Consider the following 22,547-nt stretch of genomic DNA (forward strand, 5'->3'; position numbering starts at 1 on the left):
TCGTCCAAAGGTGGCGCTATAGCACTCAATTGAAAATGGCAACTTTGAACAGGTACAACTCATGCCCTGTTTGACCTAGAGCCATGAAACTTGGATACACATATGCGTCTCCTCATGCTGAACAACTTTCACCCTCTGACTTTTGACCTCTGACCTTTAGATCTCCCACCATTTTGAATTATATGAAAAACAGTCATTGGCTCCTAACTTCTGCATTTTTTCACTTATGGAAATTCCGCCGCCTAGAAGTTGTCGGCAGAGGTCCAAAGTTCAAGTGTTAAACGTTTCGTGCAGATTGCTCCAAAATCCTAGGATTCCATAGATTTTAACTATTGCAGTTTTATGAAAATTATTCATCTGCGCCTAAAACATACATGCAGACTCACATTTCTTTGAAACTTTGCAGAAATGTACAGGGTCATTCCAAATATCACTGAAACCAATCTTACTCCAATTGGCCAAAGGGGGGCGCTATAGCAATTTTTTGAAAATGCAAACTTTAAACAGGCATAAGTCATGCCTCGTTTGGCCGAAAGTTGTGAAACTTCCTTACACTTGTGCCTTGACTCATGAGGAACACATGTATCGCTTTGACCAGTAAGCTCCGCCCTTAGATTGTCCGCAATTTTGAGCAGTTTGAAAAATACTTGTTTTTGGCAGTTCTGGCTTAACCGTGCATACGCTTTTTACGAAACTCTGCCATATGGTAGATGCTCATGAAAAACTATCAAGAAATAATTCTCACACTCATTCGTCAAAGGGTGGCGCTATAGCACTCAATTGAAAGTGCCAACTTTGAACAGGTACAACTCATGCCCCGTTTGACCTACAACCATGAAACTTCGATACACACATACGTCTTTTCATGCCCGACAACTTTCGTGGTCTGACTTTTGACCTCTGACCTTTAGATCGCCCACCATTTTGAATTATATGAAAAACAGCCATTGGCTCATAACTTCTGCATTTTTTCACTTATGGAAAATCCGCCGCTTTTGTTTTGTCGGCAAAGGTCCTAAGTTCATGTGTAAAATGTTTCGTGCAGATTACTCAAAAATCCCAGGAGGAAATAGATTTTAACTATTGCAGTTTTATGAAAATTATTCATCTGCCCCTAACACATACATGCAAGACTCACATTTCTTTGAAACGTTGCAGTAATGTAGAGAGTCATTCCAAATATCACTGAAACCAATCTCACTCCAATTGGCCAAAGGGGGGCGCTATAGCAATTTTTTTTAAATGCAAACTTTAAACAGGCAAAAGTCATGCCTCGTTTGGCCGAAAGTTGTGAAACTTGCTTACACTTGTGCCTTGACTCATGAGGAACACATCTATCGCTTTGACCAGTAAGCTCCGCCCTTAGATTGTCCGCAATTTTGAGCAGTTTGAAAAACACTTAAACCCAGGATGTTTCAGCTATTTGCGTGAAACTGTATCATCTGTGTGATCTCCTTTTTCACAGTTACTTGTCTGTTGGTCCAATGGCGTCTCCCTTAAATGAATGCCTCACAATCTCAAGGTCGCCAGTTCAAGCCTCACTTGATACAGACTTAATTTAAGTTGAATTGCAAACAACATGACTGTATCAATGAATACATGTGCAAATGGTAAAGATAACCTGAAATGCTTATTTGAGAGGACGTTTTTTCAATGTATGACATACTTCATTCTGAAAATAGCTGATCTACAATCTCACAACTTTTCATGGTTTGTGAGCTTGTAGATCGGCTACTTTCACTAGTTTTGGTTCTGAGGAGATGTACAATTTCTTCATCGGTAAATGGTTTGTGAACGAGTGATCTTAGTGTTAGTGAAACAGGGGCTTGGTTCATGAAAGAAGGCAAGAGTTTATGATCTTCAACAGACAATATCAGCCTGGACAAAGCTATAGCACTATAGGTAGTGTTGTAGCCTATTAGTCTGAAGGTTGAGAGTTCGAATCCTGTTAATGGCAATAGGTTGAGATGTCCAATCAAACCATTCTGTTTCCATCTCTCTCTCTCTTCAATCTATTGTTTCCATGTCACTCTCTCTCTCTTCAATCTATTCCGTTTCCATGTCTGTCTCTCTCTCTCTCATCAATCTATTGTTTCCATGTCACTCTCTTTCTCTCTTCAATCTATTCCGTTTCAATGCCTCTCTCTCTCTCTCTCTCTCTCTCTCTCTCTCTCTCTCTCTCTCTCTCTCTCTCTCTCTCTCTCTCTCTCTCTCTCTCTCTCTCTCTCTCTCTCTCTCTCTCTCTCTCTCTCTCTCTCTCTCTCTCTCTCTCTCTCTCTCTCTCTCTCTCTCTCTCTCTCTCTCTCTCTCTCTCTCTAGTTTCCATCTCTCTCTCTCTCTCTCTCTCTGTGTCTCTCTCTCTGTCTCCATTCACTGGCCCCGTATTATCGCTGATTGCAGCTATATTTTTCTTTTGTACTTTCTAAATCATAAAAGAAAAACAAAGTAATGTAACCATATCCGAAATGGTAAACTATTTATTGCCTTCAGCTGCAACTTTCCATGATCCATTTTAATTACAACAGTCAACCAGTAGAGCGCGCTCTTGTTTATTTTAATAGTAGCCTTATTAATTATAATTCTGGTGTTATTTTTTGTATATTTTTAAACCAAGGTTACAGCAATACTCTGAAAGGCATGCTCAGGAATGTGAAGTTTTGTTTAGCAGTAGAGCTGTATTTAATTTGATAGAAGCATTACTAAATGCTAAATAAAAACAAAGTTACAACGAATAATAATTGTTAACACATTGTTAAAACTGTTAAAACGTCCCATAGGTAGACCTAAACTACGCAACAAAGACATCTGCAAGAGAGACCTGAAGGCCCTGAACATCGACCTGGACACCTGGGAAGCTGCAGCATTAGATCGAACGATCTAAGACGTAGATCTACGACGTTTGAAATACAACCGTCGAGTGCCATTAACGTAGATCTACGTCTTTTCCTATATATATATATTTTTTTTTTAACTAAAATTTAAATTAAAATAACGCAACTTAGGAATGATCCCTCGACTGTGCTAGAAGGAATCAACAGATGTTTTTGGGACGTCATCCCAAAAAATGTTTTGTTGGTGAAAGCCAACCATTTTCAACGGGTGATCGCTCTAAAATGGCCGATCACAGTAAAAACAATGTTCCAGTGGATAGACGGGACCCTCCCCCATACCCCAGACACTTTGTTTACATCCTGGTGCACGTTGTGGCTTCAGCAGCTATCCAAAGATCGTCAAAACACGGTAAAAAGCGATGGCTTTCTGAGGATGATTTGGATGCATAGTAGATAGTACCTGTAACGATTCACTCAACTCACGATACAAAGCACGATTTGAGGTTCGTGATACGATTTCTCACAATTTTTTTAACTAAAATTATTTTCCAGACAAATGTAAATGTAAATTTCTCCAGTATTCCAGTATTTTCTTCTCTTTTATTTAATTTTTTACAATACTGTTTTTTCTGTTTCAATACAATTTCAATACAGTAACAAATTCTCTTACAAAGATCCTGTATCTTCTTTTGCACATGTCAGTGACATCACTGACGAATTCTTGGTATCTTTATATTGAACATAATGGCGTACGTTCGTGCTACTTCCAGGTCGCATAGTGGAATCCTTGGTATTATGATCCTAGCTTTTCAACGTGTCGGTGTTTACCAGCTGCATCACTACACGCTGTATTTTGTTTTTTTCACGCTCGCGCTAATGAAACACTTAACGGAATTATTATTTCATGTCAACATTCAAATACAACTATCAGAAGATGTAAACCAGGTAAAGTAATGCGTCACTCTGCAAGTTTAACTAAAGTTTTCCACCCGTCCAAATGTTTCTTCTGGCTATTTTTCACATCGCAATTCATTTTGTATTAAATCCATTTAAATCGTCACCTGTTTGAATCAATTTAAATCGATTTACGATAAATCGTTACAATCACAATTATTTTTACAATAATTTCCATGTTGAAAAATACACATACTGTACATTTTCAAATGTGTCAATTGTTTATTTTTTGGTAGCTGAAATAGCTGACCTACAAGCTTAAAATGCTAGTTTCAATTTTGTTTAAAACATTTCTAATGTAAAAAGTGATTAAATATGTCAGTAATATATTTGCATATTGAAGTTATTTGTCGTATCAGCCCTACGAAATTTCAGTTTACAAAGCCTAAAAGCCAAAAAGAAATGTATTTTTATATTTATATGTTCCAATGCCCAATGCTAAAACAACAATTAATCCTTATTCACAATTATTTGTGTGTCAATTAATTCTCAAGTACAATGTCATGATGGTGACCGCCCTAGTGTTTAATACAACTGGTGTAGAGTGACTGTCAGACGGATGTCAATAGTGCATGTCTTTCACTCACCTGTTGTGGTGGAAATCAGAGGCCATGACCTCTATCTCCAGAGGTAATGTCAGGACAAAGATGTCTAATGTGACAGTCAGCTCGTTCAGATCCACTGACTGCAGACTGTCTGCGTTCTCCAGACACAATATCACTTCCCCTGCAAGGAAAAGCCATTAAACACAAGACAATGTTTAATGAAACAGAGGGGCCTATTTTGCGAGTCTTATATTTCCAGGTCTTAGACGGTAATGAAGTCATAACGCCACCATCGTATGTGCAATCGCTATTTTACAAGCCGTGCAGAACGAAGAGACTTATGACTTAAGACTAGACAGCATATTTAGCGCCCGTGGGAGTGTGTATATGTTAATTTAGGGCGGTATGTGGTATCTGGTATTTTGTACCGTGACTTACCAAGACTCAGTGCTTAGTGCTAAGACGTCCTCAGGATCACGTCTTAAGTGCAAACAAAAGTTTGATTGTAGGACACCGGCAGTTTAACTAAGCCATACTCGGCCAATTCTCAAGCGATTGTTATAATTCAAAGTTCTCTATAATCTGTGAAGTGTCTATGTTCATTTGGTGTATCAATTATGATTTCATTATATCTATATGAAACGCTTCAGGGCGAAAAGCAAGTGTCAGGCGGTGGCAGGCGCAGAGCGCAGGCATGCATTATGATAGGCAGCCAGAGCCCTACTCACTCTGTATCAATCGATCCGATCTGAAACACTGTTCTTTCACTTAAACTTTGGTGGCAAGACTAATTCCTTCATTAATCCTACAGTAAGAAATAAAAAGTTAAAGTTATATCTGATCTACAAACTTGTGTGTATGTGTATGTCCTCACAAGTATAGTAATGCAAAGTGCGTGCGTGCGTGCGTGCTCACCCAGACATGTAGGCAGGGTGTGTACAGGCATGGATCCATGGCAGCTCTTCATGTTGACAGAGCAGGTGAGGTGCAGGAACAGCGGAGGCATCTCCGTGTGAGTGTCCGTGTCCAGCAGGCTGTCTCCCTCCAGGATGCTGAAGGAGTCCTCATCATGGTTCACCGTGTTGGAGTCAGACCCAGACTCCTCCTTGCCCATCTCCCCCTCCTCCTCCTCCTCCTCCTCCCCCTCCTGGCCCTGGCTCCTCGAGACGGTGGGGTCCTGGTACTCCACCTCCAGGTCCGTGTCGCTCTCCGTCACAATGCTGCAGCCGTATGCGTTTTCTGTGGAGGAGGAGATGTCACAGCCAGCCTATACAGCAGTTTTTTGTTTTGGTTGTCTTTCTTTGAGACTTATGTACGTATGCACGCGCGCACATGTCTTGTTGTCAACGATTTAACCCATAAAGACCGGGAATGCAACTGTGTCATTTTAGATTTCTTTAGCTATTCAAAAAGCAGCAAAGAGTTGAGTTAAAAATGTTCGCTTTAAAAATATATATATATTCAAAGATTTGCAAACATTTTCAAAAAAATTGCAGATCTACAAGCTCGTAGTGCGGCACTCGGTGCCGCGCTATGAACTTGTATATCTGCTATTTTTGAATAGCCAAAAAATCTACGTACGTTCAGTACCAGCATATCTTCCATCCACTTATGTTGATATGTTTCGTGTTGTAGAAGCCCCGACGCGGAAGTGCATGTAAACAAAGCGTGCTTGCGAGACGGCGGAGGGTCCCGACTAACGCCTGGAACAATAATATTTCTAACGCGATCCTCCATTGCAGAGTGATCGCCGATTGAAAACAGCTCACTTCCACCACGTTAAAAAGAAATCGAGATATTAAGCTTTTAGTCAAGGAGTTAACATTGGAGCGGCCGACCGGAAGCATTTTTGACATGGATCCACATCCGGCCTCTCCTTCTTAGAGACTCCTTGGATGATCCCAAAAAAATATATTTTAAAAAAATGGGCCAAAAACGGTCCGGACCGTTTATGGCACTCAATGTGTTAATAACGAAACCTTTCAAAAGTCTGAATTAAATAAGAAAATGTTTTCAGCCATTCCCTTTCACTTCCATTGTATCCCATGCTAATCAACGAAATGATATTCAAAATAAACAGCTAAATCATATGAATAGTGTAGAAGTGTCACCATCTTCAGTAGCTGGTTCAGCCTCTGACACCACTTCATCAGTGGGTCTCCAGTCCTCCCCGTCAGAGTCCTCCTGTAGAAACAATACAACGTTAGGGTTAGGGTTGGTTAGGGTTAGGGGGGTTAGTTAGTTTCCAAACTTTTATGTACAAAGGACCCCTAAATTGATATGTAGTTTGGCCGTGGACCCCCATCTGAAAATGTGTTGTGCCAGGGACCACCAGAAGAGAAGATTTGTTTTTAAAAAAGGAAAATGTAAAAAAAAAAGCAGATGCACAAGCTCAAAGTGCGGCACAAAGTGACACGCTTTGAGCAGTGGCGTAGCGGAGGGGTAGCAAGCGACGCAACGCGGGGGCCCCCCCCGTGGCGGACACCCGCGAGCGACCATAAAACCGGAAATAAATAGATTTATATTGGTCAAATAGAGATGGTAAAATCAGGCGTGCGCACGGGTGCACGGGTTGTGCGCGCGTGTGCATGTACGTGAACCTCCCGCGGGGGGCCCCCGCGATTTTGCGCTACGTCACTGGCTTTGAGATTGTAGATCTGCTATTTTTGAATAGCCAAAGTATAAGTGGAAGGTACAAATGTCTGAACCTGCGGTTCCTCTCGTACTGAGCGGGATTACTATTGCAACAACACATCATCAGTAGGGTAAAACTAACCTGTCTCACGACGGTCTAATCCCAGCTCACGTTCCCTATTAGTGGGTGAACAATCCAACGCTTGGTGAATTCTGCTTCACAATGGTAGTTTAAAATGATTGTGATGCTACGTTAACTACTTTTGCTGCGGACCCCCACCGCATTTCAAGGACCCCCACCATGTCTAGGACACTGCCTTTAACCTTTTCATTTCGAAGACCCCCGTAACTCAGAGAGCGTACAAATGGAACCAACGCCCTCAGAGTTACAGACCTGTATTGCTGCATTCAGCATGCTGTATACAGTTACAAAAGATGCAAAGCTACAAAGAGACACAACATCCGACAAGCAAGAACAATATGAAGGAAAATAAAGCCTGGGGTTAAAAAGAACACAGCCATAATTAGTTGCCCCCCCATTTTAAAGGGAGAGACCACTTTCGTAGAGGTTTGGGTTGTGTAGTTACCTTGCCATGATGTAACTCCAAAAGGTGGACAAGAAATCAAAAATAATTGCTCCATTGATTAGAAATTGATCATTCAAAATACTGTATGCTCCTCATTGACTTACGGTGTACGCTGAAACAGCTCTCAAAGTCACTCTTTTAGCACATAAACAAACGCAAACAAAGTTGATTAAGACAATAAAGAACATCACCAAACCCAGTACTGTTTTTTTTTTTATAAAAATGTTAACTTCCTGTTGTTTTTACTATTTGAAGATCCAGATCCGGGTTTTCTTCCTAATAAAAATAGCAAAATCAACAGGAAGTTAATTTTTTTATATAAAAACAAAACAAAAAAACAGTACTGAGTTTGATGATGTTCTATATTGTCTGAATCAACTGGTTTTTAAAAAAAAATGGTTTTGTAACTTTGACGCAGCAGTTGAAGTTGACTTGAATCGTAGATTTGTAGATTTTGTAGCAGCTACAAACGACCGGTGTTTGCTTTGTATCTTCATGTCGCTGGCTTCCATTGAAAATGATAGGTAGCCCGAGTAGCTTTGTATCTGACAGTGTGAACACAGCATAAGGGTTAATTTGGAACACCCTCAAGAACCACTGACCGAGGACACTGCCTCTCAATGTGGGGTTCGGGGAACCCCAGGGGTCCTTGAGGGTGTTCCACAACCACCCCCAACACACACACACACACACACACACACACACACACACGCGCCACTGGGGTCGGTAGTAAGAAAAAGAAGGGGGAAAACCATCACCTCTTTCTTTGATGATGGCGGACAGTAGAAGAAGTAATGTGGATTGGATGGCACCGTTTTGAAATACTGAGCTCCAATCTGCATGAATTTGTCCTGTTAAACACACAATTAAGACAACAGTCATTGTCATAGTTACTTACCCAAGTACAGCTAAGTAGACAACTGAACTAGACATGGGACTATTATTTCTGATGTGTGCCTTCAGCTTATTTTCATAAAGAAGATATAAAGAATAGAAATACAGGATGTGTTATGCCTCTGCTTTTGCACATTTTGGACAATGTCTTTACCATAAGATCCTAGGATTCAATCCTACAATTCTGTGTGAACCCCCAGAAATGTTACTTTTAATATAACTTTTGTTAGATTATTTTGGAATTATTATAATGCAATAATAACATAACATAACATAACATAACATAACATAACATAACATAACATTAAAAATTTAAACAGCATTAGGCGCTGTTTTTTTCCTTTTTTTTTGCTATGGGTTCCCAGATTTCCGCTACGCGGCCCGAACGTCTAGCGTGACGCGGCGTCCACTTGGCAGTGCCACATTACCGGCACCTCACAGTGTGAGAGAGAGTTTTGTGCTCCCCTAAATCCACGCCAGGCTATGAAAATACCCACTTGACAAACAGGTGACGTGCATGACCTCTGCAATGACCAAAACCCACTTTGTGATTACTCACACCTGGCATGGCAGACCTGTGAGCACGGACCTCTGACGTCACGCTCATGTCACACGACTCAGCCATAACCATATAAAGAGTGGAACTTACACACACGGGGACAGGAATGATGCAACGTACATACTGACAACCGACATACTGACAACCGTTCTGGCGCAGATTCAAATTGTATTATAGATATTGTTGCTATCAATGATTAGTCACCTGTACAACGTGGTATGATTTGTAAGGATCGTGCAATTGTGGAATGAGCACGATTATATATATATTATTATATTGTCACCGTCGGGCGGTAAAAAAAAAAAAAAATTCTATCAATTGCACACCCTATGAAACCTTGAATTCATGGATTATTTTTTGTTTTTGTGGCATTCCTAAGCTAATAATTTGATAATTTGCTAATGTATCCGGTAGGAGACACAACGTAGATTATTTGTGTCTCCTACCGGAAATACACACGGTCATCAAATGATTTTCTTAGGAATGCCACAAAAACAAAAATAAATCCATGAAATCAAGGCTTCATGGGGTATGTAATTGATAGAAAATAAGTTATTTTTTGGGTGAACTCCTCCTTTAGCCTGCATTCCAATGTAGTAATTAGTGCTGACTTTCCAGCTGTACCTGGATGATCTTGTGCAGGTGTGGACACACTTCACACTTGTGCTGTGTCTGTAGGAGAGACAGAGGGAAGTCAGAGCCCTTGGTCATCTTGGGCTCGTCCAGCATGGGTGGAGATGATGCAGAGACACTGGCCTGAGTATCCATGTCCACACTAGAACCACATAAACACACATAAGAACCGGTGGTGGACAAAGTATATCGTTGCTGTCGGGCAGAAACCTCTTATGTCATTGTCTCCGCCAAGAGACTATGTTTTCGTTCTCGTCCTTCCGTGTGTCCACCAAGCTAACATTGGTCAAGCTTCACGTGACACGTGACAATATGTTGAAAGGGTGTGCTTTGATTAGCTAGCGAGACGCATGACGAAATAGAGACCTATAAATAGGTGTGTCACTTCAAAACATTATTTATATGTTTTGAAGTGACATCAGTGCCATCAGCCAAGCTAACATGTCCAATGTTAGCTTGGCTGATGGCACTGATGTCACTTCAAAACATATAACATGTTAGCCAAGCTAACATGTGCTAACATGTTCTAATCCTTAGATGTTCTAATCTAAGCATCAGAACATTTCTAGAAAACTATGGTTAAAGATAGGGTAAGTGATTTCCTTTGGTTAAAATAGCACGGGTCTGCTGGCGGAGACTTGTGCTCCGAGGAGCACATTTTCTAGCTTTTTTTTTCTTTTTAATTAACGGCCTACTTGATCATACTACAGCGTCACACAAAAGCATCAAAAGCAGCAGATCCACAAACTCGAAAATGTGGCACGAAGCTTGTAGAGCTTGTAGATCTGCTACTTATGCTATTTTTGAATTTGAATCCTGAAAAGTAACAGTTTTAGACATATGACCCGACAGAGACGATATGCTCGAGTACATTTTCAGAAATTGTCAGAGTAGTTGGGTCATCTGTGGCACTTCCGTGATCGTGAAAAAAAATCAGCTACACTTTAGAAAAAAGCCCCAAAAAACGCAACTCGAAACTTTTTTTTTCGTTGCGGAAGCAACGAAACCGTGATTAGCAACCATCAGGGGATTGATCATACTGGAGATAAATAGTCTGTGACTACTTGAAAAGGTAAGAAAAATGAAAAATCGCTGGCAGTATATGATTTATTTATTTATTGTGGCAGTGAATGAGTTAATCATCCTGTCGGGAGTTATTTCTCAACAACGACCGGCGAGCCGTCAATTATCCCTTGCATAACTCATATAGTTGGGTTGATTGTATTTTGTCTCCCTGCGCTTCTATTGAGACATTTAGATTGTGTTAAAGGTCTTGTCTCACCTAGATCCAGGATCTGACACACACATGTTGACCTGATGGTCAAGATTCAATTCGTCCCCTGAGCAAGCAGGCAGGCTCTATTAGCTCATTGGTAAAAATATCAGAACAACAGGAAACCGGGTTCAAATCCGGGGTAGAAGAGGAAAGTTACAGTGCAGCTTTAAGTACAGTACTCAAGCAAATGCACTTTGGCACAGTGGCAACTGGTGGCCCAAAGGAACTATGTTCATTTACTTAAGTATTGTACTTAATTGTACATGTGTGCCCATTTTCAATACTGTATACCTGTACTTCTACTCCACTACATATCAGAGACAAATGTTGCACCTTTTTTTACTCCACTACAATTGTTTGAAAACTTTAGTTACAAGTAACTTTGTAGATTTAGATTATTATTATTACAAAATGATTTTATACTTGAAAAATATAAAATCAAAAATAGCAGATAAGCTCACAACGACACGTTGTGAATCCTTCCTTACAAACAGAGAGCTGTAGAGTACATTTTTTATATAGAGAATTAAAGAGAATCGTCGAGGAATCAGACTGTTCAGAGGGAATCGTTAAGGAACCGGAATCGTTAAACGCACCTGGGTGATGAGGTCACAGCAGGCCTCTTTGCACGCCACTCGTCTTCTGTTTCTTCTCCGATGAGGAACGTAGGAGGGGTCTTCACGGACTTCTGAACCGCTACGCTCTCACTGCGCTCCTGGAAGACCCTGAGAAGAATGACCAAAAAAGGAAATGTTAACAAATCTGGTGGGGGCGCCCCCTGGCCTAGCGGTCCAGACACGTACCCCATATAGGCTCTCTAAGACAGGGGTTTTCAACCTTTTCAGGCCGCGACCCCCAAAATAATGATATTATTAGACAGCACATTTATAGACAGCACATTTATAGCAAAATGTGCTGTCAAAATTAACACTTTAGTACCTGATGTGACCACAGAGGGTCTGCAGGAAGGAGGTGATGTCTATCTCCTGTAGAGACTCCTCACAGTAATCCATGGCTGTCAGCACGTCCTGGGACGCTATGCTGTATGACTGCTGCAGACTCCTGTACACACCTACACATGCATAAAATATATCATATTTATTTATACACCTACAAAAAGACCAAAGATCATTAATCAGCAACATTTTACTTCAAATTTCACTAGTTTATCCTGTATGAGTTATCGCCTGATTGGATTAAATCAGTATCCCGACCTGAACATTTAATTGTTAAAAACTGAAGCTGAGCGAGTCACAAACATATTATCCATTCATTTGTCATTCAAACATCTCCCCCAACTGCGTCACGGCAGACTTTCAGACTTCCTGTAGCAGGCTTTCAAAATAACACTCACGCTGATCAGTATCATGTATTATGATTAATCAACGCAGGTTTTGGTTTTAAGTTCATTAAAATCCTTCTTGTTCTTGTGAATTGCACGCGATCGACCAGTGCAGCCTTTACAATCGACACAATCCCCCTAAAACATTTTCTCCTCGGATCTGTAAGATTCACACACACCTATTTTGGATTCAAAATGCCGATTTACGCCGAAAAGCAACACGTTTGCATGCCTGTAACGGCATTTGAGGTTAAAAAATGACGCCCCTGCTAGTCACCTTTCACATAGCTCTGGAGGTAGTGTAATTGCAGTAGTTTTATTTAGGGCAATAATGTTACCTTTAACATAGTCTTGCGTAGCCAGACAACTATTCTACAATCTAGAAATGCTATATAGGGTCTGGCTCTACACCTCCAAAAAGCTGACAAAGAAGCATTATTAAAAACACTGGCATGTTTCACAAAGTAATACACATTATGTCCAATATCTACCGCCTTTGTGCACTCCAATCTGTTTTCTCCCCTCAGGGGTTCTCTATTAATTGTCCTCCTATTTATTTAAATTGTGCCGTTTGTCTCTGGCCCTGTACGTACTTGGCCCTTTAAGCAGTCTATTCCCAAATGTCGTTTGGTCTTCTGCTTTATGTATGCCGTTTTTAAAATATGTATTTCTGTGCTTATGAACTTTTGGTATTGTTGACATTAGCTATTTATAGTTGACGCATTTAGCCTAACTTCATGTCCTCGTGCAGTGTTTTTGCAGTAGTGTTTAGGGTAATAATGTTACCTTTCACATAGCTCTGGTGGTAGTGTTCTTGCAGTCGTGTTTAGGGTAATAATGTTACCTTTCACATAGCTCCTGGTGGTAGTGTTCTTGCAGCAGTGTTTAGGGTAATAATGTTACCTTTCACATAGCTCTGGTGGTAGTGTTCTTGCAGTAGTGCTTAGGGTAATAATGTTACCTTTCACATAGCTCTGGTGGTAGTGTTCTTGCAGCAGACTGCAGTAGTTTGCCATCTCCTTGTGCTTGTGGGTCAGAAGCTCTGTCCATGGAGCGCTGCTACTGCGATCCTGGGACAACGACCTGTACACACACACACACACACACACACACACACACACGTACATTACTACACTTGTGAGGACTACAAGCTCATCGGCTATTTTTTAGCGGTGCCAACCGCTCTACGTTTGACTCTGTCTGCGTGTCCGTCCGTTTGTTTGAGCCTGGGATGAGCACGGCAAAGAAGCAACACATACAAACACACGCACACACACACACACACACACACACACACACACACACACACACACACACACACGGACTTAGAGATTGCCTATGCCATCTCTCCTCTCATTGGCCACACGTGCCACTTCTTATCAAAGAGGGGTCCAGGGACCCCCAGCGTATGTCAGGGTCCCCACACATTTTTAGCAATGAATTTCCAAAACTTTTCCAAAACTTTTCCAGAATATTTAGCCCAATTTCCAGGCCTATATAACAATCATTCGGCGCAATAATGTGTCTCTTACTCCTATGTAGAATGCCCAAAGATAGGCAGTGTAGCAAAAATAAAGTTTGAGACATACATTAGGCTGCCGTCACACAGCCCGTTCGGCGAAAAACTACTTATGTTACATATTTCGTGTAATATTATTCATGTTTATGAAAATGTTTTGTTTTAACAAAATCAATAGCCAAAAACAATGCATAGCCAAATATTTTTCCAGGACCCTTGATAAATTCCAGGACCTTTGATGATGTTTGATCAATTTCAAACCTTTTCCAGTACTGGATTTTTTTTTTTTTTTGGGGACCCTGGTATGTTATGTCCGTCCGCCCGTATGAGCACGGGATGAGCACGGGATTTTAAACAGCTATAACTCCAGTTTGCAGCATGCCACCAAGTCCAAATTTGGTATGTGGACTTAAACCACCAATAGGGACAAGCATGAATTGCTCAAGTTATCAAAGAGGGGTCCAGGGACCCCCAGCGCCCGTATGAGCACGGGATGAGCACGGGATTTTAAACAGCTATAACTCCAGTTTGCAGCATGCCACCAAGTCCAAATTGGTATGTGGACTTAGACCACCAATAGGGACGAGCATGAATTCATGAAGTTATCAAAGAGGGGTCCAGGGACCCCCAGCGTATGTTATGTCCGTCCGCCCGTATGAGCACGGGATGAGAACGGGATTTTAAACAGCTATAACTCCAGTTTGCAGCATGTCACCAAGTCCACATTTGGTATGTGGACTTAGACCACCTCTGTCTTCCCATTGGCTGGCCTTTAAACAGCCATAACTCAAGTTTGCAGCATGCTACGGAGTACAAATTTTGTACATGGACTAAAACCACCAATAGGGACGAACTGTAATTATTTAAGCCCCGCCCCCTCTGTCTGCCCATTGGCTGGGCTTTAAACAGCCATCATTCCAGTTTGCAGCATGCTACCAAGTACAAATTTGGTAAGTGGACTCAGACCACCAATAGGGACGAACTGAAACGAGTTAAGCCCCGCCCCAAAGGCACCGCTTCCTTCACACAGGGTGTGATTTTTGGTGTCTAGGGTACAATAGGTGGTTGCTAGGTTCTAATAGGTGTGTGCTAGTGTAAAACAGTGGTTGCTAGGGTCTAATCGGCAGTTGCTAGGATCTAATAAGTGGTTGCTAAGGTCTAATATGCCGTTTATATGGTTTAATGTGTGGTTTCTAGGGTAAAACAGGTGGTTGCTAGGTTAAAATGGTGGTTGCTAGGGTCTAATAGGCAGTTGCTAGGGTATAATGGGTGGTTGCTATGGTCTAAAATGTTGTTTCCAGGGTTCGGGTTAGGGTTGCTATTAGATCCAACAACAACTGCTTATTAGATATAATAAGTAGTTGCTAGGCTCCACTGTAGCTAAATGGCATTGCCCAATTCAAATTACCGTAATGTGATTTTTAAGCAATTAAACGTTAAGTACTAATTATTTAAAAAAATTCAAAAGGTAGCCCACAAGTAGGCCAACAGTAGAGTTGGAACGCAGTTTCTAGCTAAAAGTATGAAGGACCAGTTAGGGGTCAAAAAAGGACAGAATAAAAACAATAATAAGTAGTGAAGATAACATTAGTGTGATCGTCTTAGCGATCCCACAATAACTTGAAATTGAAACTTGAAATAATTCCCCAAGGCGGGTAAAATGATACATTTTGCCAACTCAAAATGTTATATGGAGATCCCTGGCACAACATATTTTCTGATGCGGGGTCCCTGACTAGTTGCATTTGTGCGGTCTGGCCTTTATGCAAAGGTTAAAATGTAATTTAGATAGCACGTTATTTAGACAAATTCTAGGTTAATTTGTTGAACTGGCATCCTATATCCTATATATTTATATAGTTTCAATGTACATAGTATTTATTGATAATGATATTATAATGTTTAGGTTATTGGTTTACCTATGATGCAAGATTACTGTCTCTATGCATTTGATGTATTACCTCGTGTTTAGCTTGCTTACTGTAAATCGCTCTGAACCCTTTAAGACCGGGGACGCATCCGTGTAATTTTTTTGATATCTTTGGGCTATTCCAAAATAGCAGATTGAGTGCCCCGCTATGTGCTTGTAGATCTGCTATTTTTGAAAAATCGTGAAAATGTGTGCAAATCTTTGAATTTATATATTTTTTTAAAGCAAACATTTTAACTCAAATCTTTTCTTTTGGGGATTCTACAAATGTCTTTTGAATCCTAGTCTATCTAATCTAATCTAATCCTGTAAAAAAAAAAAGAAAAAAAAAAAAACGTATGTTTCTACATCAGTGGTTCTCAAACTCAAAATGATATGTATTTGGCCACGGACCCCCCCCATCTCAAAATATTTTGTTCAAGGGACCCCCCAGAAGCAAAGATTTGAGTTACAAAAAGATTTGCACATATTTTCAAGATTTTTCAAAAATAGCAGATCTACAAGTGTCGCGCTCATAGCGCGGCACTATTTTTGAATAGCCAAAGACATCTAAAAATGACACACAGATGCGTTCCCGGCCTTGGGTGGGTTAAGAATGTCTGAGTGTCTGCTAAATGCCTACATTGAAAATTGTAGCCTTTTCTGACAATGTTCAACGACAGAAAACGCAATTAAATTGCTAATTGCCAAGTCAAGCAAAATGTCCTAATCGTGACACGCCCCTGTGCGTACCTGAAGAAGATGTCTCGGGGTTGTCGGTTGGAGTGTGGGTGGATGAGCTGCTCTTTCAGGTGCTCCAGGGAACAGTTGTAGACGTAGACGGGACAGCGAGGTTGGGGCACGTCGCTGCCGCTCTGCTGGGACCCCTGTCTGCTCAACGGCGCGCTGGCATCTCTCCTGGGAGGAGGCTCCGAGAACTGGACCCCCTCCTTCTCTCCCACACCTACACACCAGTGGTGGAAGAAGCACTCAGATATTTCACTTAAGTGAAAGTAGCAATACCACAATATAAAAATACTCTGTTACAAGTAAAAGGCCTGTGTTCAAAATGTTTCTCGAGTAAAAGCACACAAGTAGTGGCATCAAAATATACTTTGATTAGTACCAAAAGTAAAAGTACTAAAATGTTTGAAAATAGCAGATCTACAAGCTCACAACGTGTCGCGATGTGACACGTTGTGAGCTTGTAGATCTGCTATTTTCAAATAGCCTATGTATAAAATAGTGCTAATTACTGTTTTATAATATAATATTTTATATCTGCAAAGTAACGAGTAACTAAAGTTTTCCAATAATTGCAGTGGAGTAAAAGTACAATATTTGCCTCTGAGATGCAGTGGAGTAGAAGTAAACGTATTGAAATTTTGAAATACACCAGTAAAGTAAAAATACCTCAAAATTGTGCTTAAGTACAGTACTTGAGTAAATGCACTTAGTTACTTCACACCACTGCCACACACACACACACACACACACACACACACACACACACACACACACACGGTCCCCAGCAAAATGAGTAAATATAGCATCAAAATCAGTTGAACCACTTTAACCATATACATTAGATATTTGAAAATAGCAGATCAACAAGCTAACAAGTCACATTGGGGTTCATAATAATGACATAGTTTATAATGCTGAAAATGAGCAGAATTCTTCTGTAACCCATTAAAACCGGGAAAGCATCTGTGTCAGATATACAAGCTCATAGCGCGTCACTTCGTGCCTAGTCTGGGAGGCATTGCGTCGGAGCTTTAACAGCAGGGGCGCGGCCACTGCGTTGTGATTCAAATCAACAGCCAATGAAGAAAAGGGGGCGGGATCCACATGCAGTGGGTGTTGCATGTAAATAGGAGCGACGGGAAGCAATTTCCCCTTGAGAAATTGCGGCCGCCATTGCTGTGTACTGCTGTTTGCCTCTCGTCGGACTGTTTAGACGAGTTGCACAGCTCTCAGACCGGTAAGAGGCGTGTCCGCTCAGATTCTGAGCGTAAGTTACATCCCGCCCACAAATACCAGGGCTCTGGCCCAGAAGCACTCCCGTTTGTATGCGAGAGCTGGCGAAAACTTCTGGGAACTCAGATTAGCTTGTAGATCTGCTATTTTTGAAAAATCCTGAAAAGGTGTGCAAATCTTTGAATATATATTTTTAAAGCAAACATTTTTTTTTCCATTTTTTTTTCTTTTTTATCCCACGATTTTGTAACCCTTATTTTTCACCCGGTGCCAATTTTCTAAGTGATCCTGGGCACTACACTCCCCTCACCAGCCTAGGGAGGCCAGGGCCGAGCTCATGCCTCCTTCAATGCATGCATGAGAGCCAACTGACCTTCTTGTCACCTGACAGGAGGGAGTTTCCCTGGTTGGAAGTAGCGCGTGGAAGGAACACGTTATTCCAACCAGTTCCCTTCCCCTCCATCAGGCGCCCCGGCTGTCTTGGGGGAGGAGTTTAGTGACCAGGATTACTACATGTTTTTGTGAGGGTATCAACTACCCTGAGAGACACGGGGAGAACATGCAAACTCCACACAGAGTGGGCCCTTTCGCCAACCCCACCTAGGGTATGGGCGCTGATGACGCGGAGGAGGAGACACGCCCCCAGCGCCCACAGCGTCCCCAGCGGGAATTGAACCCAGGACCTTCTAGCTGTGAGGCGACAGCGCTACCGACTGCGCCACCGTGCCCTCAAGCAAACATTTTTTAACTAAAATCTTTGCTTCTGGGGGTCCCTGGAACAAAATGTTTTGAGATGGGCGGCCCGCGGCCAAATACATATCATTGTTGGGGTCCTTGACATGACAAAGTTTGAGTACCACTGATATAGCAACATATGTTATTTTATTAATCGGCCTCAGAACGGGTTTAACCTGAACCTTACATGTACCCAGTGGTGTAAAAAGTACTCAAATTATTTACTTAAGTAAAAGTATCAATACTGCAACATAGAAATACTCTGTTACAAGTAAAAGTCCAGAATTCTAAATTTACTTGAGTAAAAGTACAAAAATATTGGCATCAAAATGTACTTCAAAAAAAGTATTGGAAATTGGAAATACTCAAGTAAAGAGCAAACACCTCAAAACTGTACTTAAGTAAATGTACTTAGTTACTTTCCAACACTGCATGTACCTAAGCTCTGGGTTCCATCCTTGGCGTCGGGGGTTGTGTCCTGCTCTGTGTCCGTGTGTCCCTCAGGGCCTCCTGGGTACAGGACAGGGGAGCGGAGGCCCCCCTGGGGCCCGCTGCTGGAGCTCCTACACGGCCTGCCGCTCAGACTGGGGCCCGACTCGGAGCGCTCCAGACCGCTGGTGGAGCCCGACAGAGAGCTGGCCTGGGACTTGAAGGACGGGGTGAGAGTGTCCTCCTCGTCCTCCTGCGTGCTCACGTTGTGCTCTGGCTCGGACGACGTCAGCATTAAAACGTCTGACAAAACGAGCATAATAAAACATGAAGCCATTAAGACCGGGGAAGCATCATTTGTGTCATTTTAAGATTTTTGGAAAAATGTGTGCAAATCTTGGAATATATATATATTTTTTTAAAGCGAACATTTGTAAAATATTTATAATTTTATTATAAATATAATTTTCACTCTATAGACAGGTTTCCTGTTAGTAAACATTGAGAGGAATATGACCGCGCAGCTGCGGGGGGAAGCCTATGGGTGCGTTTGGAAATTACGCACCGGAGCACACTCGCCTATTAGTTTGTATTGGCCAGTGCGCTCACTGCCGCTCAGGGCTGTATTTTCGAACGCGCCTTCCACCCCCAGGCATGCGCAGATTGCGCATTCTGCTCTGTGATGACGTCGTTCGGAAACCCGTCTATAGGGGCAATGCCCGTCGCAGGTTGATGATGTCATTTGTCCATGAGTAATCCAGCCCTATGGAATTTATGGAATGCATGTGAAAATAAAAAAACAACTTGATACTTACTTTTTCCCCATTTTTTTTCAATACATTTTTGTTTGCAATAGTAATAATAATGCAAAAACATAAGTATTTGTTTGCATTTGCTTTTTTTCCCCCCATATATTTTCATACTAAAAAAGTGCCATATATGGTATCGTATCGATATTGTGAGCCCAATATCGTGTATCGTATCATGAAATGAGTGTATTGGCACACCCCTACTTCCTAAGGTTAATATGATTATCAAACAAATATTTTAAATGTTTTTTTTTGCACATGCAGTCCATAAATTCCATAGGGCTAGACCACACATGGACACATCAACTTGCAACGGGCATTGCCCCTCTTGAGTAAAATAAATACAATATTTAAGGTGTTTTAAAATGTTTATTTTAGTTATAGAGGGCGTGTGAGTGTGTGTGCGTGCATATTCAGTTCATGTGTCGCGAGAAGCGCCCGAACAAACAACATAAATAGCAGATCTTGTACATCTTAAATTTTTGAACATTACTTTGAAAAATCTTGATTTTTTTTTAACACAAACCTTCTCTTCTGGGGGTCCCTGGCTGGCAAAAAAAAAATCTGATGGGGGTCCGCGGCCAAATACATGCACGAAAAAGTTTGATCTAGAAGGCATTTGTAGAATCACTTCCGTCCACTCCTATGTTATGATTTATAGAAGAACACATCTAGCTCGGATTTCTTATTTTGTTGGTGAAAGCAAGCCTTATTCAACGGGCGACAGCATCAAAATGGCCGATCACGGTAAAAAAAGAGGAGGTATAGAGGAGACCCTCCCCCACCCCCCAGACACTTTTTGTTTACTTCCGTGTCTACATCGTAGCTTCCACGGCTCTACAAAGATGGTCAATTTAAGGTAAAAAACAATGGCATGGGATAAAAAAAACGATGTATTAATCTCAGGCAGTCAATGTGTTAATAGGTTAAGGACTAAACTAAACTGATTGTATGACTTTGTCACTGGAAGATGATGAAGGTGAGTGTCGGTGTACCTGTGAAGGTAGCAGGGATGAAGGTGATGAAGACGTGCTGGGAGTTGATGTGTTTGATGTAACATCTCCACTGAGGTGCACACACACTGCCCCCTGCTGGTGAAACTTCTTCATCCACCAGCTCTGTGTTACTGAAACTCTGCCCCCCACACAGTCATTTTTTTACTTAGTAATAAAATTAAAAAGTATCATTACAAGATAGAAGAAATGCTCTGTTACAAGTAAAAGTCTGGTATTCAAAATGTACTTGTGTAAAGTATTGGCATCAAAATATACGTAAAGGACCAAAAGTAAAAGTACTCATTATGCCAAGTTTTCAAAATGCATAAAACATTTTCATGTGTGAAAATAGCCGATCTGCAAGCTCACAGAGCGACGCGTCAGCTATTGCCGAAGTATATAAGGCTGAGTGTGGTCAATCAGGAGAGGGCACTGAAAATGCATCTTCTGTTTAATAAAGAGCTGGAGAGTGTTTGTTCAGTAAAAGGAGTCTCCATGTCTCTCCAGCTCTTTATTAAACAGAAAATGCATCAGAATATAGAGCTATTTAACACTTATTTTAACAAAAGTAAATCACTTACCCTACTAAAAAGTAAAACATTTGAGTACTTTTTCCACAAATCTAAAATGACACAGATGGTTTCCCGGTTAAGGACAGGAATTGTTGTAGGTTCATTTTGTGTTGTGTGGGTAGGGAGTCAAGAACCTTCATATATTTTGGTAGATTATTCCTCATTATGCCGGTAGCCAGTGGTGGAACAACTCAAATGTTGTACTTAAGTAAAAGTATCAATACTGCAATGTAGGAATAAAAATGTACTTGAGTAAAAGTACAAAAGTATTGGCATCAAAATATGCTGAAATTCTAAAGGTAAAAGTACTCAGTATGCACAATATCCCATTTCACGTTTCCAAATGTATAAAAATCCATTGAAAATAGCCGATCTACAAGCTCACAACACGTTGTGAGCTTGTAGATCTGCTATTTTCAAATAGCCATGGCTGAAGTGGCTAATGTATGTTTTACAAAGCAACTAGTAACTGAAGCTTTCAAATAATTATGGTGGAGTAAAAGTACAATATGTGCCTCTGAGATGTAGTGGAGTAGAAGTATAAGTATAGAAAAATGGAAATACACCAGTAAAGTGAAAATTCCTCAAATTTGTACTTAAGTACAGTACTTGAATAAATGTACTTAGTTACTTTCCACCACTGGTGGTAGCATAGTACTATGAGAGAGTGTTGTTGTGAGGATTACCTGTAAGGTGCTGGAGGAACCAGTCACCTCCTTGCTGCTTCCAATGGTGTGAAAGGACATGACTGTGTCCTGTCTGTCTGCGGCCTTCAATCCCTCTTCTGAAACCACAACACAGCACACATTATACTAATTCTACTCTGAAACCACAACACAGCACACACACTATACTCGTTCTACTCTGAAACCACAACACACACACTATACTCATTCTACTCTGAAACCACAACACACACACTATACTCATTCTACTGTGAAATACTCATTCAAGTGGAAAAAGTAAAAAAAAAAAAAGAAGAAGTTGGAACTGAAAAACGGGAGGGATTGTACCGCTAGTGGCGTCACTTTCGGGGCCAAATCAGTTTGGCCTGTTTTGAGAACAATTTACATAAAACCCCGGATATGCTGTGAAAGCCTGAGTGCTCAAACTGGGGTATTTTTGGGGATAGCAGAGAGGTAGGGGAGACCAAAAACACACAAAAAAGAAGGAAAAGTTAAAATTCATGGTGTAGTCCCTTTAAAAGTGTTGTGTGGTGTGTGTATTCACTCAGATTCTATTATGATGGGGGTTTATTTGCTGATGCTACATTGACTGGACTGTAATGGAAGTCCATGGTTGGTCTAAGGAGGTCCGTGATTGGTCAATGGCAATGCATGTTTC

At 41.1% G+C, this 22,547-nt stretch overlaps 1 protein-coding gene across 7 annotated transcripts in view; it reads right to left on the minus strand.

Annotated features, from left to right (window-relative positions):
- The window catches only part of szt2 (SZT2 subunit of KICSTOR complex), a 197,013-nt gene that overhangs the window by 126,705 nt on the left and 47,761 nt on the right, over nt 1-22,547 (minus strand). For all 7 annotated transcript variants that reach the window (XM_084065742.1, XM_084065743.1, XM_084065745.1 and 4 more), the window contains exons 23-34: nt 21,890-21,987; nt 20,632-20,770; nt 18,837-19,130; nt 16,437-16,647; nt 13,217-13,338; nt 11,853-11,985; nt 11,510-11,638; nt 9,629-9,779; nt 8,310-8,402; nt 6,442-6,514; nt 5,246-5,569; nt 4,373-4,511 (exon numbers count right to left, since the gene is read on the minus strand). In XM_084065742.1, the coding sequence (XP_083921868.1) occupies nt 4,373-4,511; nt 5,246-5,569; nt 6,442-6,514; nt 8,310-8,402; nt 9,629-9,779; nt 11,510-11,638; nt 11,853-11,985; nt 13,217-13,338; nt 16,437-16,647; nt 18,837-19,130; nt 20,632-20,770; nt 21,890-21,987 (1,906 nt within the window). The remainder of the gene's footprint in view (nt 1-4,372; nt 4,512-5,245; nt 5,570-6,441; nt 6,515-8,309; nt 8,403-9,628; nt 9,780-11,509; nt 11,639-11,852; nt 11,986-13,216; nt 13,339-16,436; nt 16,648-18,836; nt 19,131-20,631; nt 20,771-21,889; nt 21,988-22,547) is intronic.

This window comes from Gymnoscopelus microlampas (assembly GCF_963454915.1).
Source record: "Gymnoscopelus microlampas genome assembly, chromosome: 9".
NCBI lineage: Eukaryota > Metazoa > Chordata > Actinopteri > Myctophiformes > Myctophidae > Gymnoscopelus > Gymnoscopelus microlampas.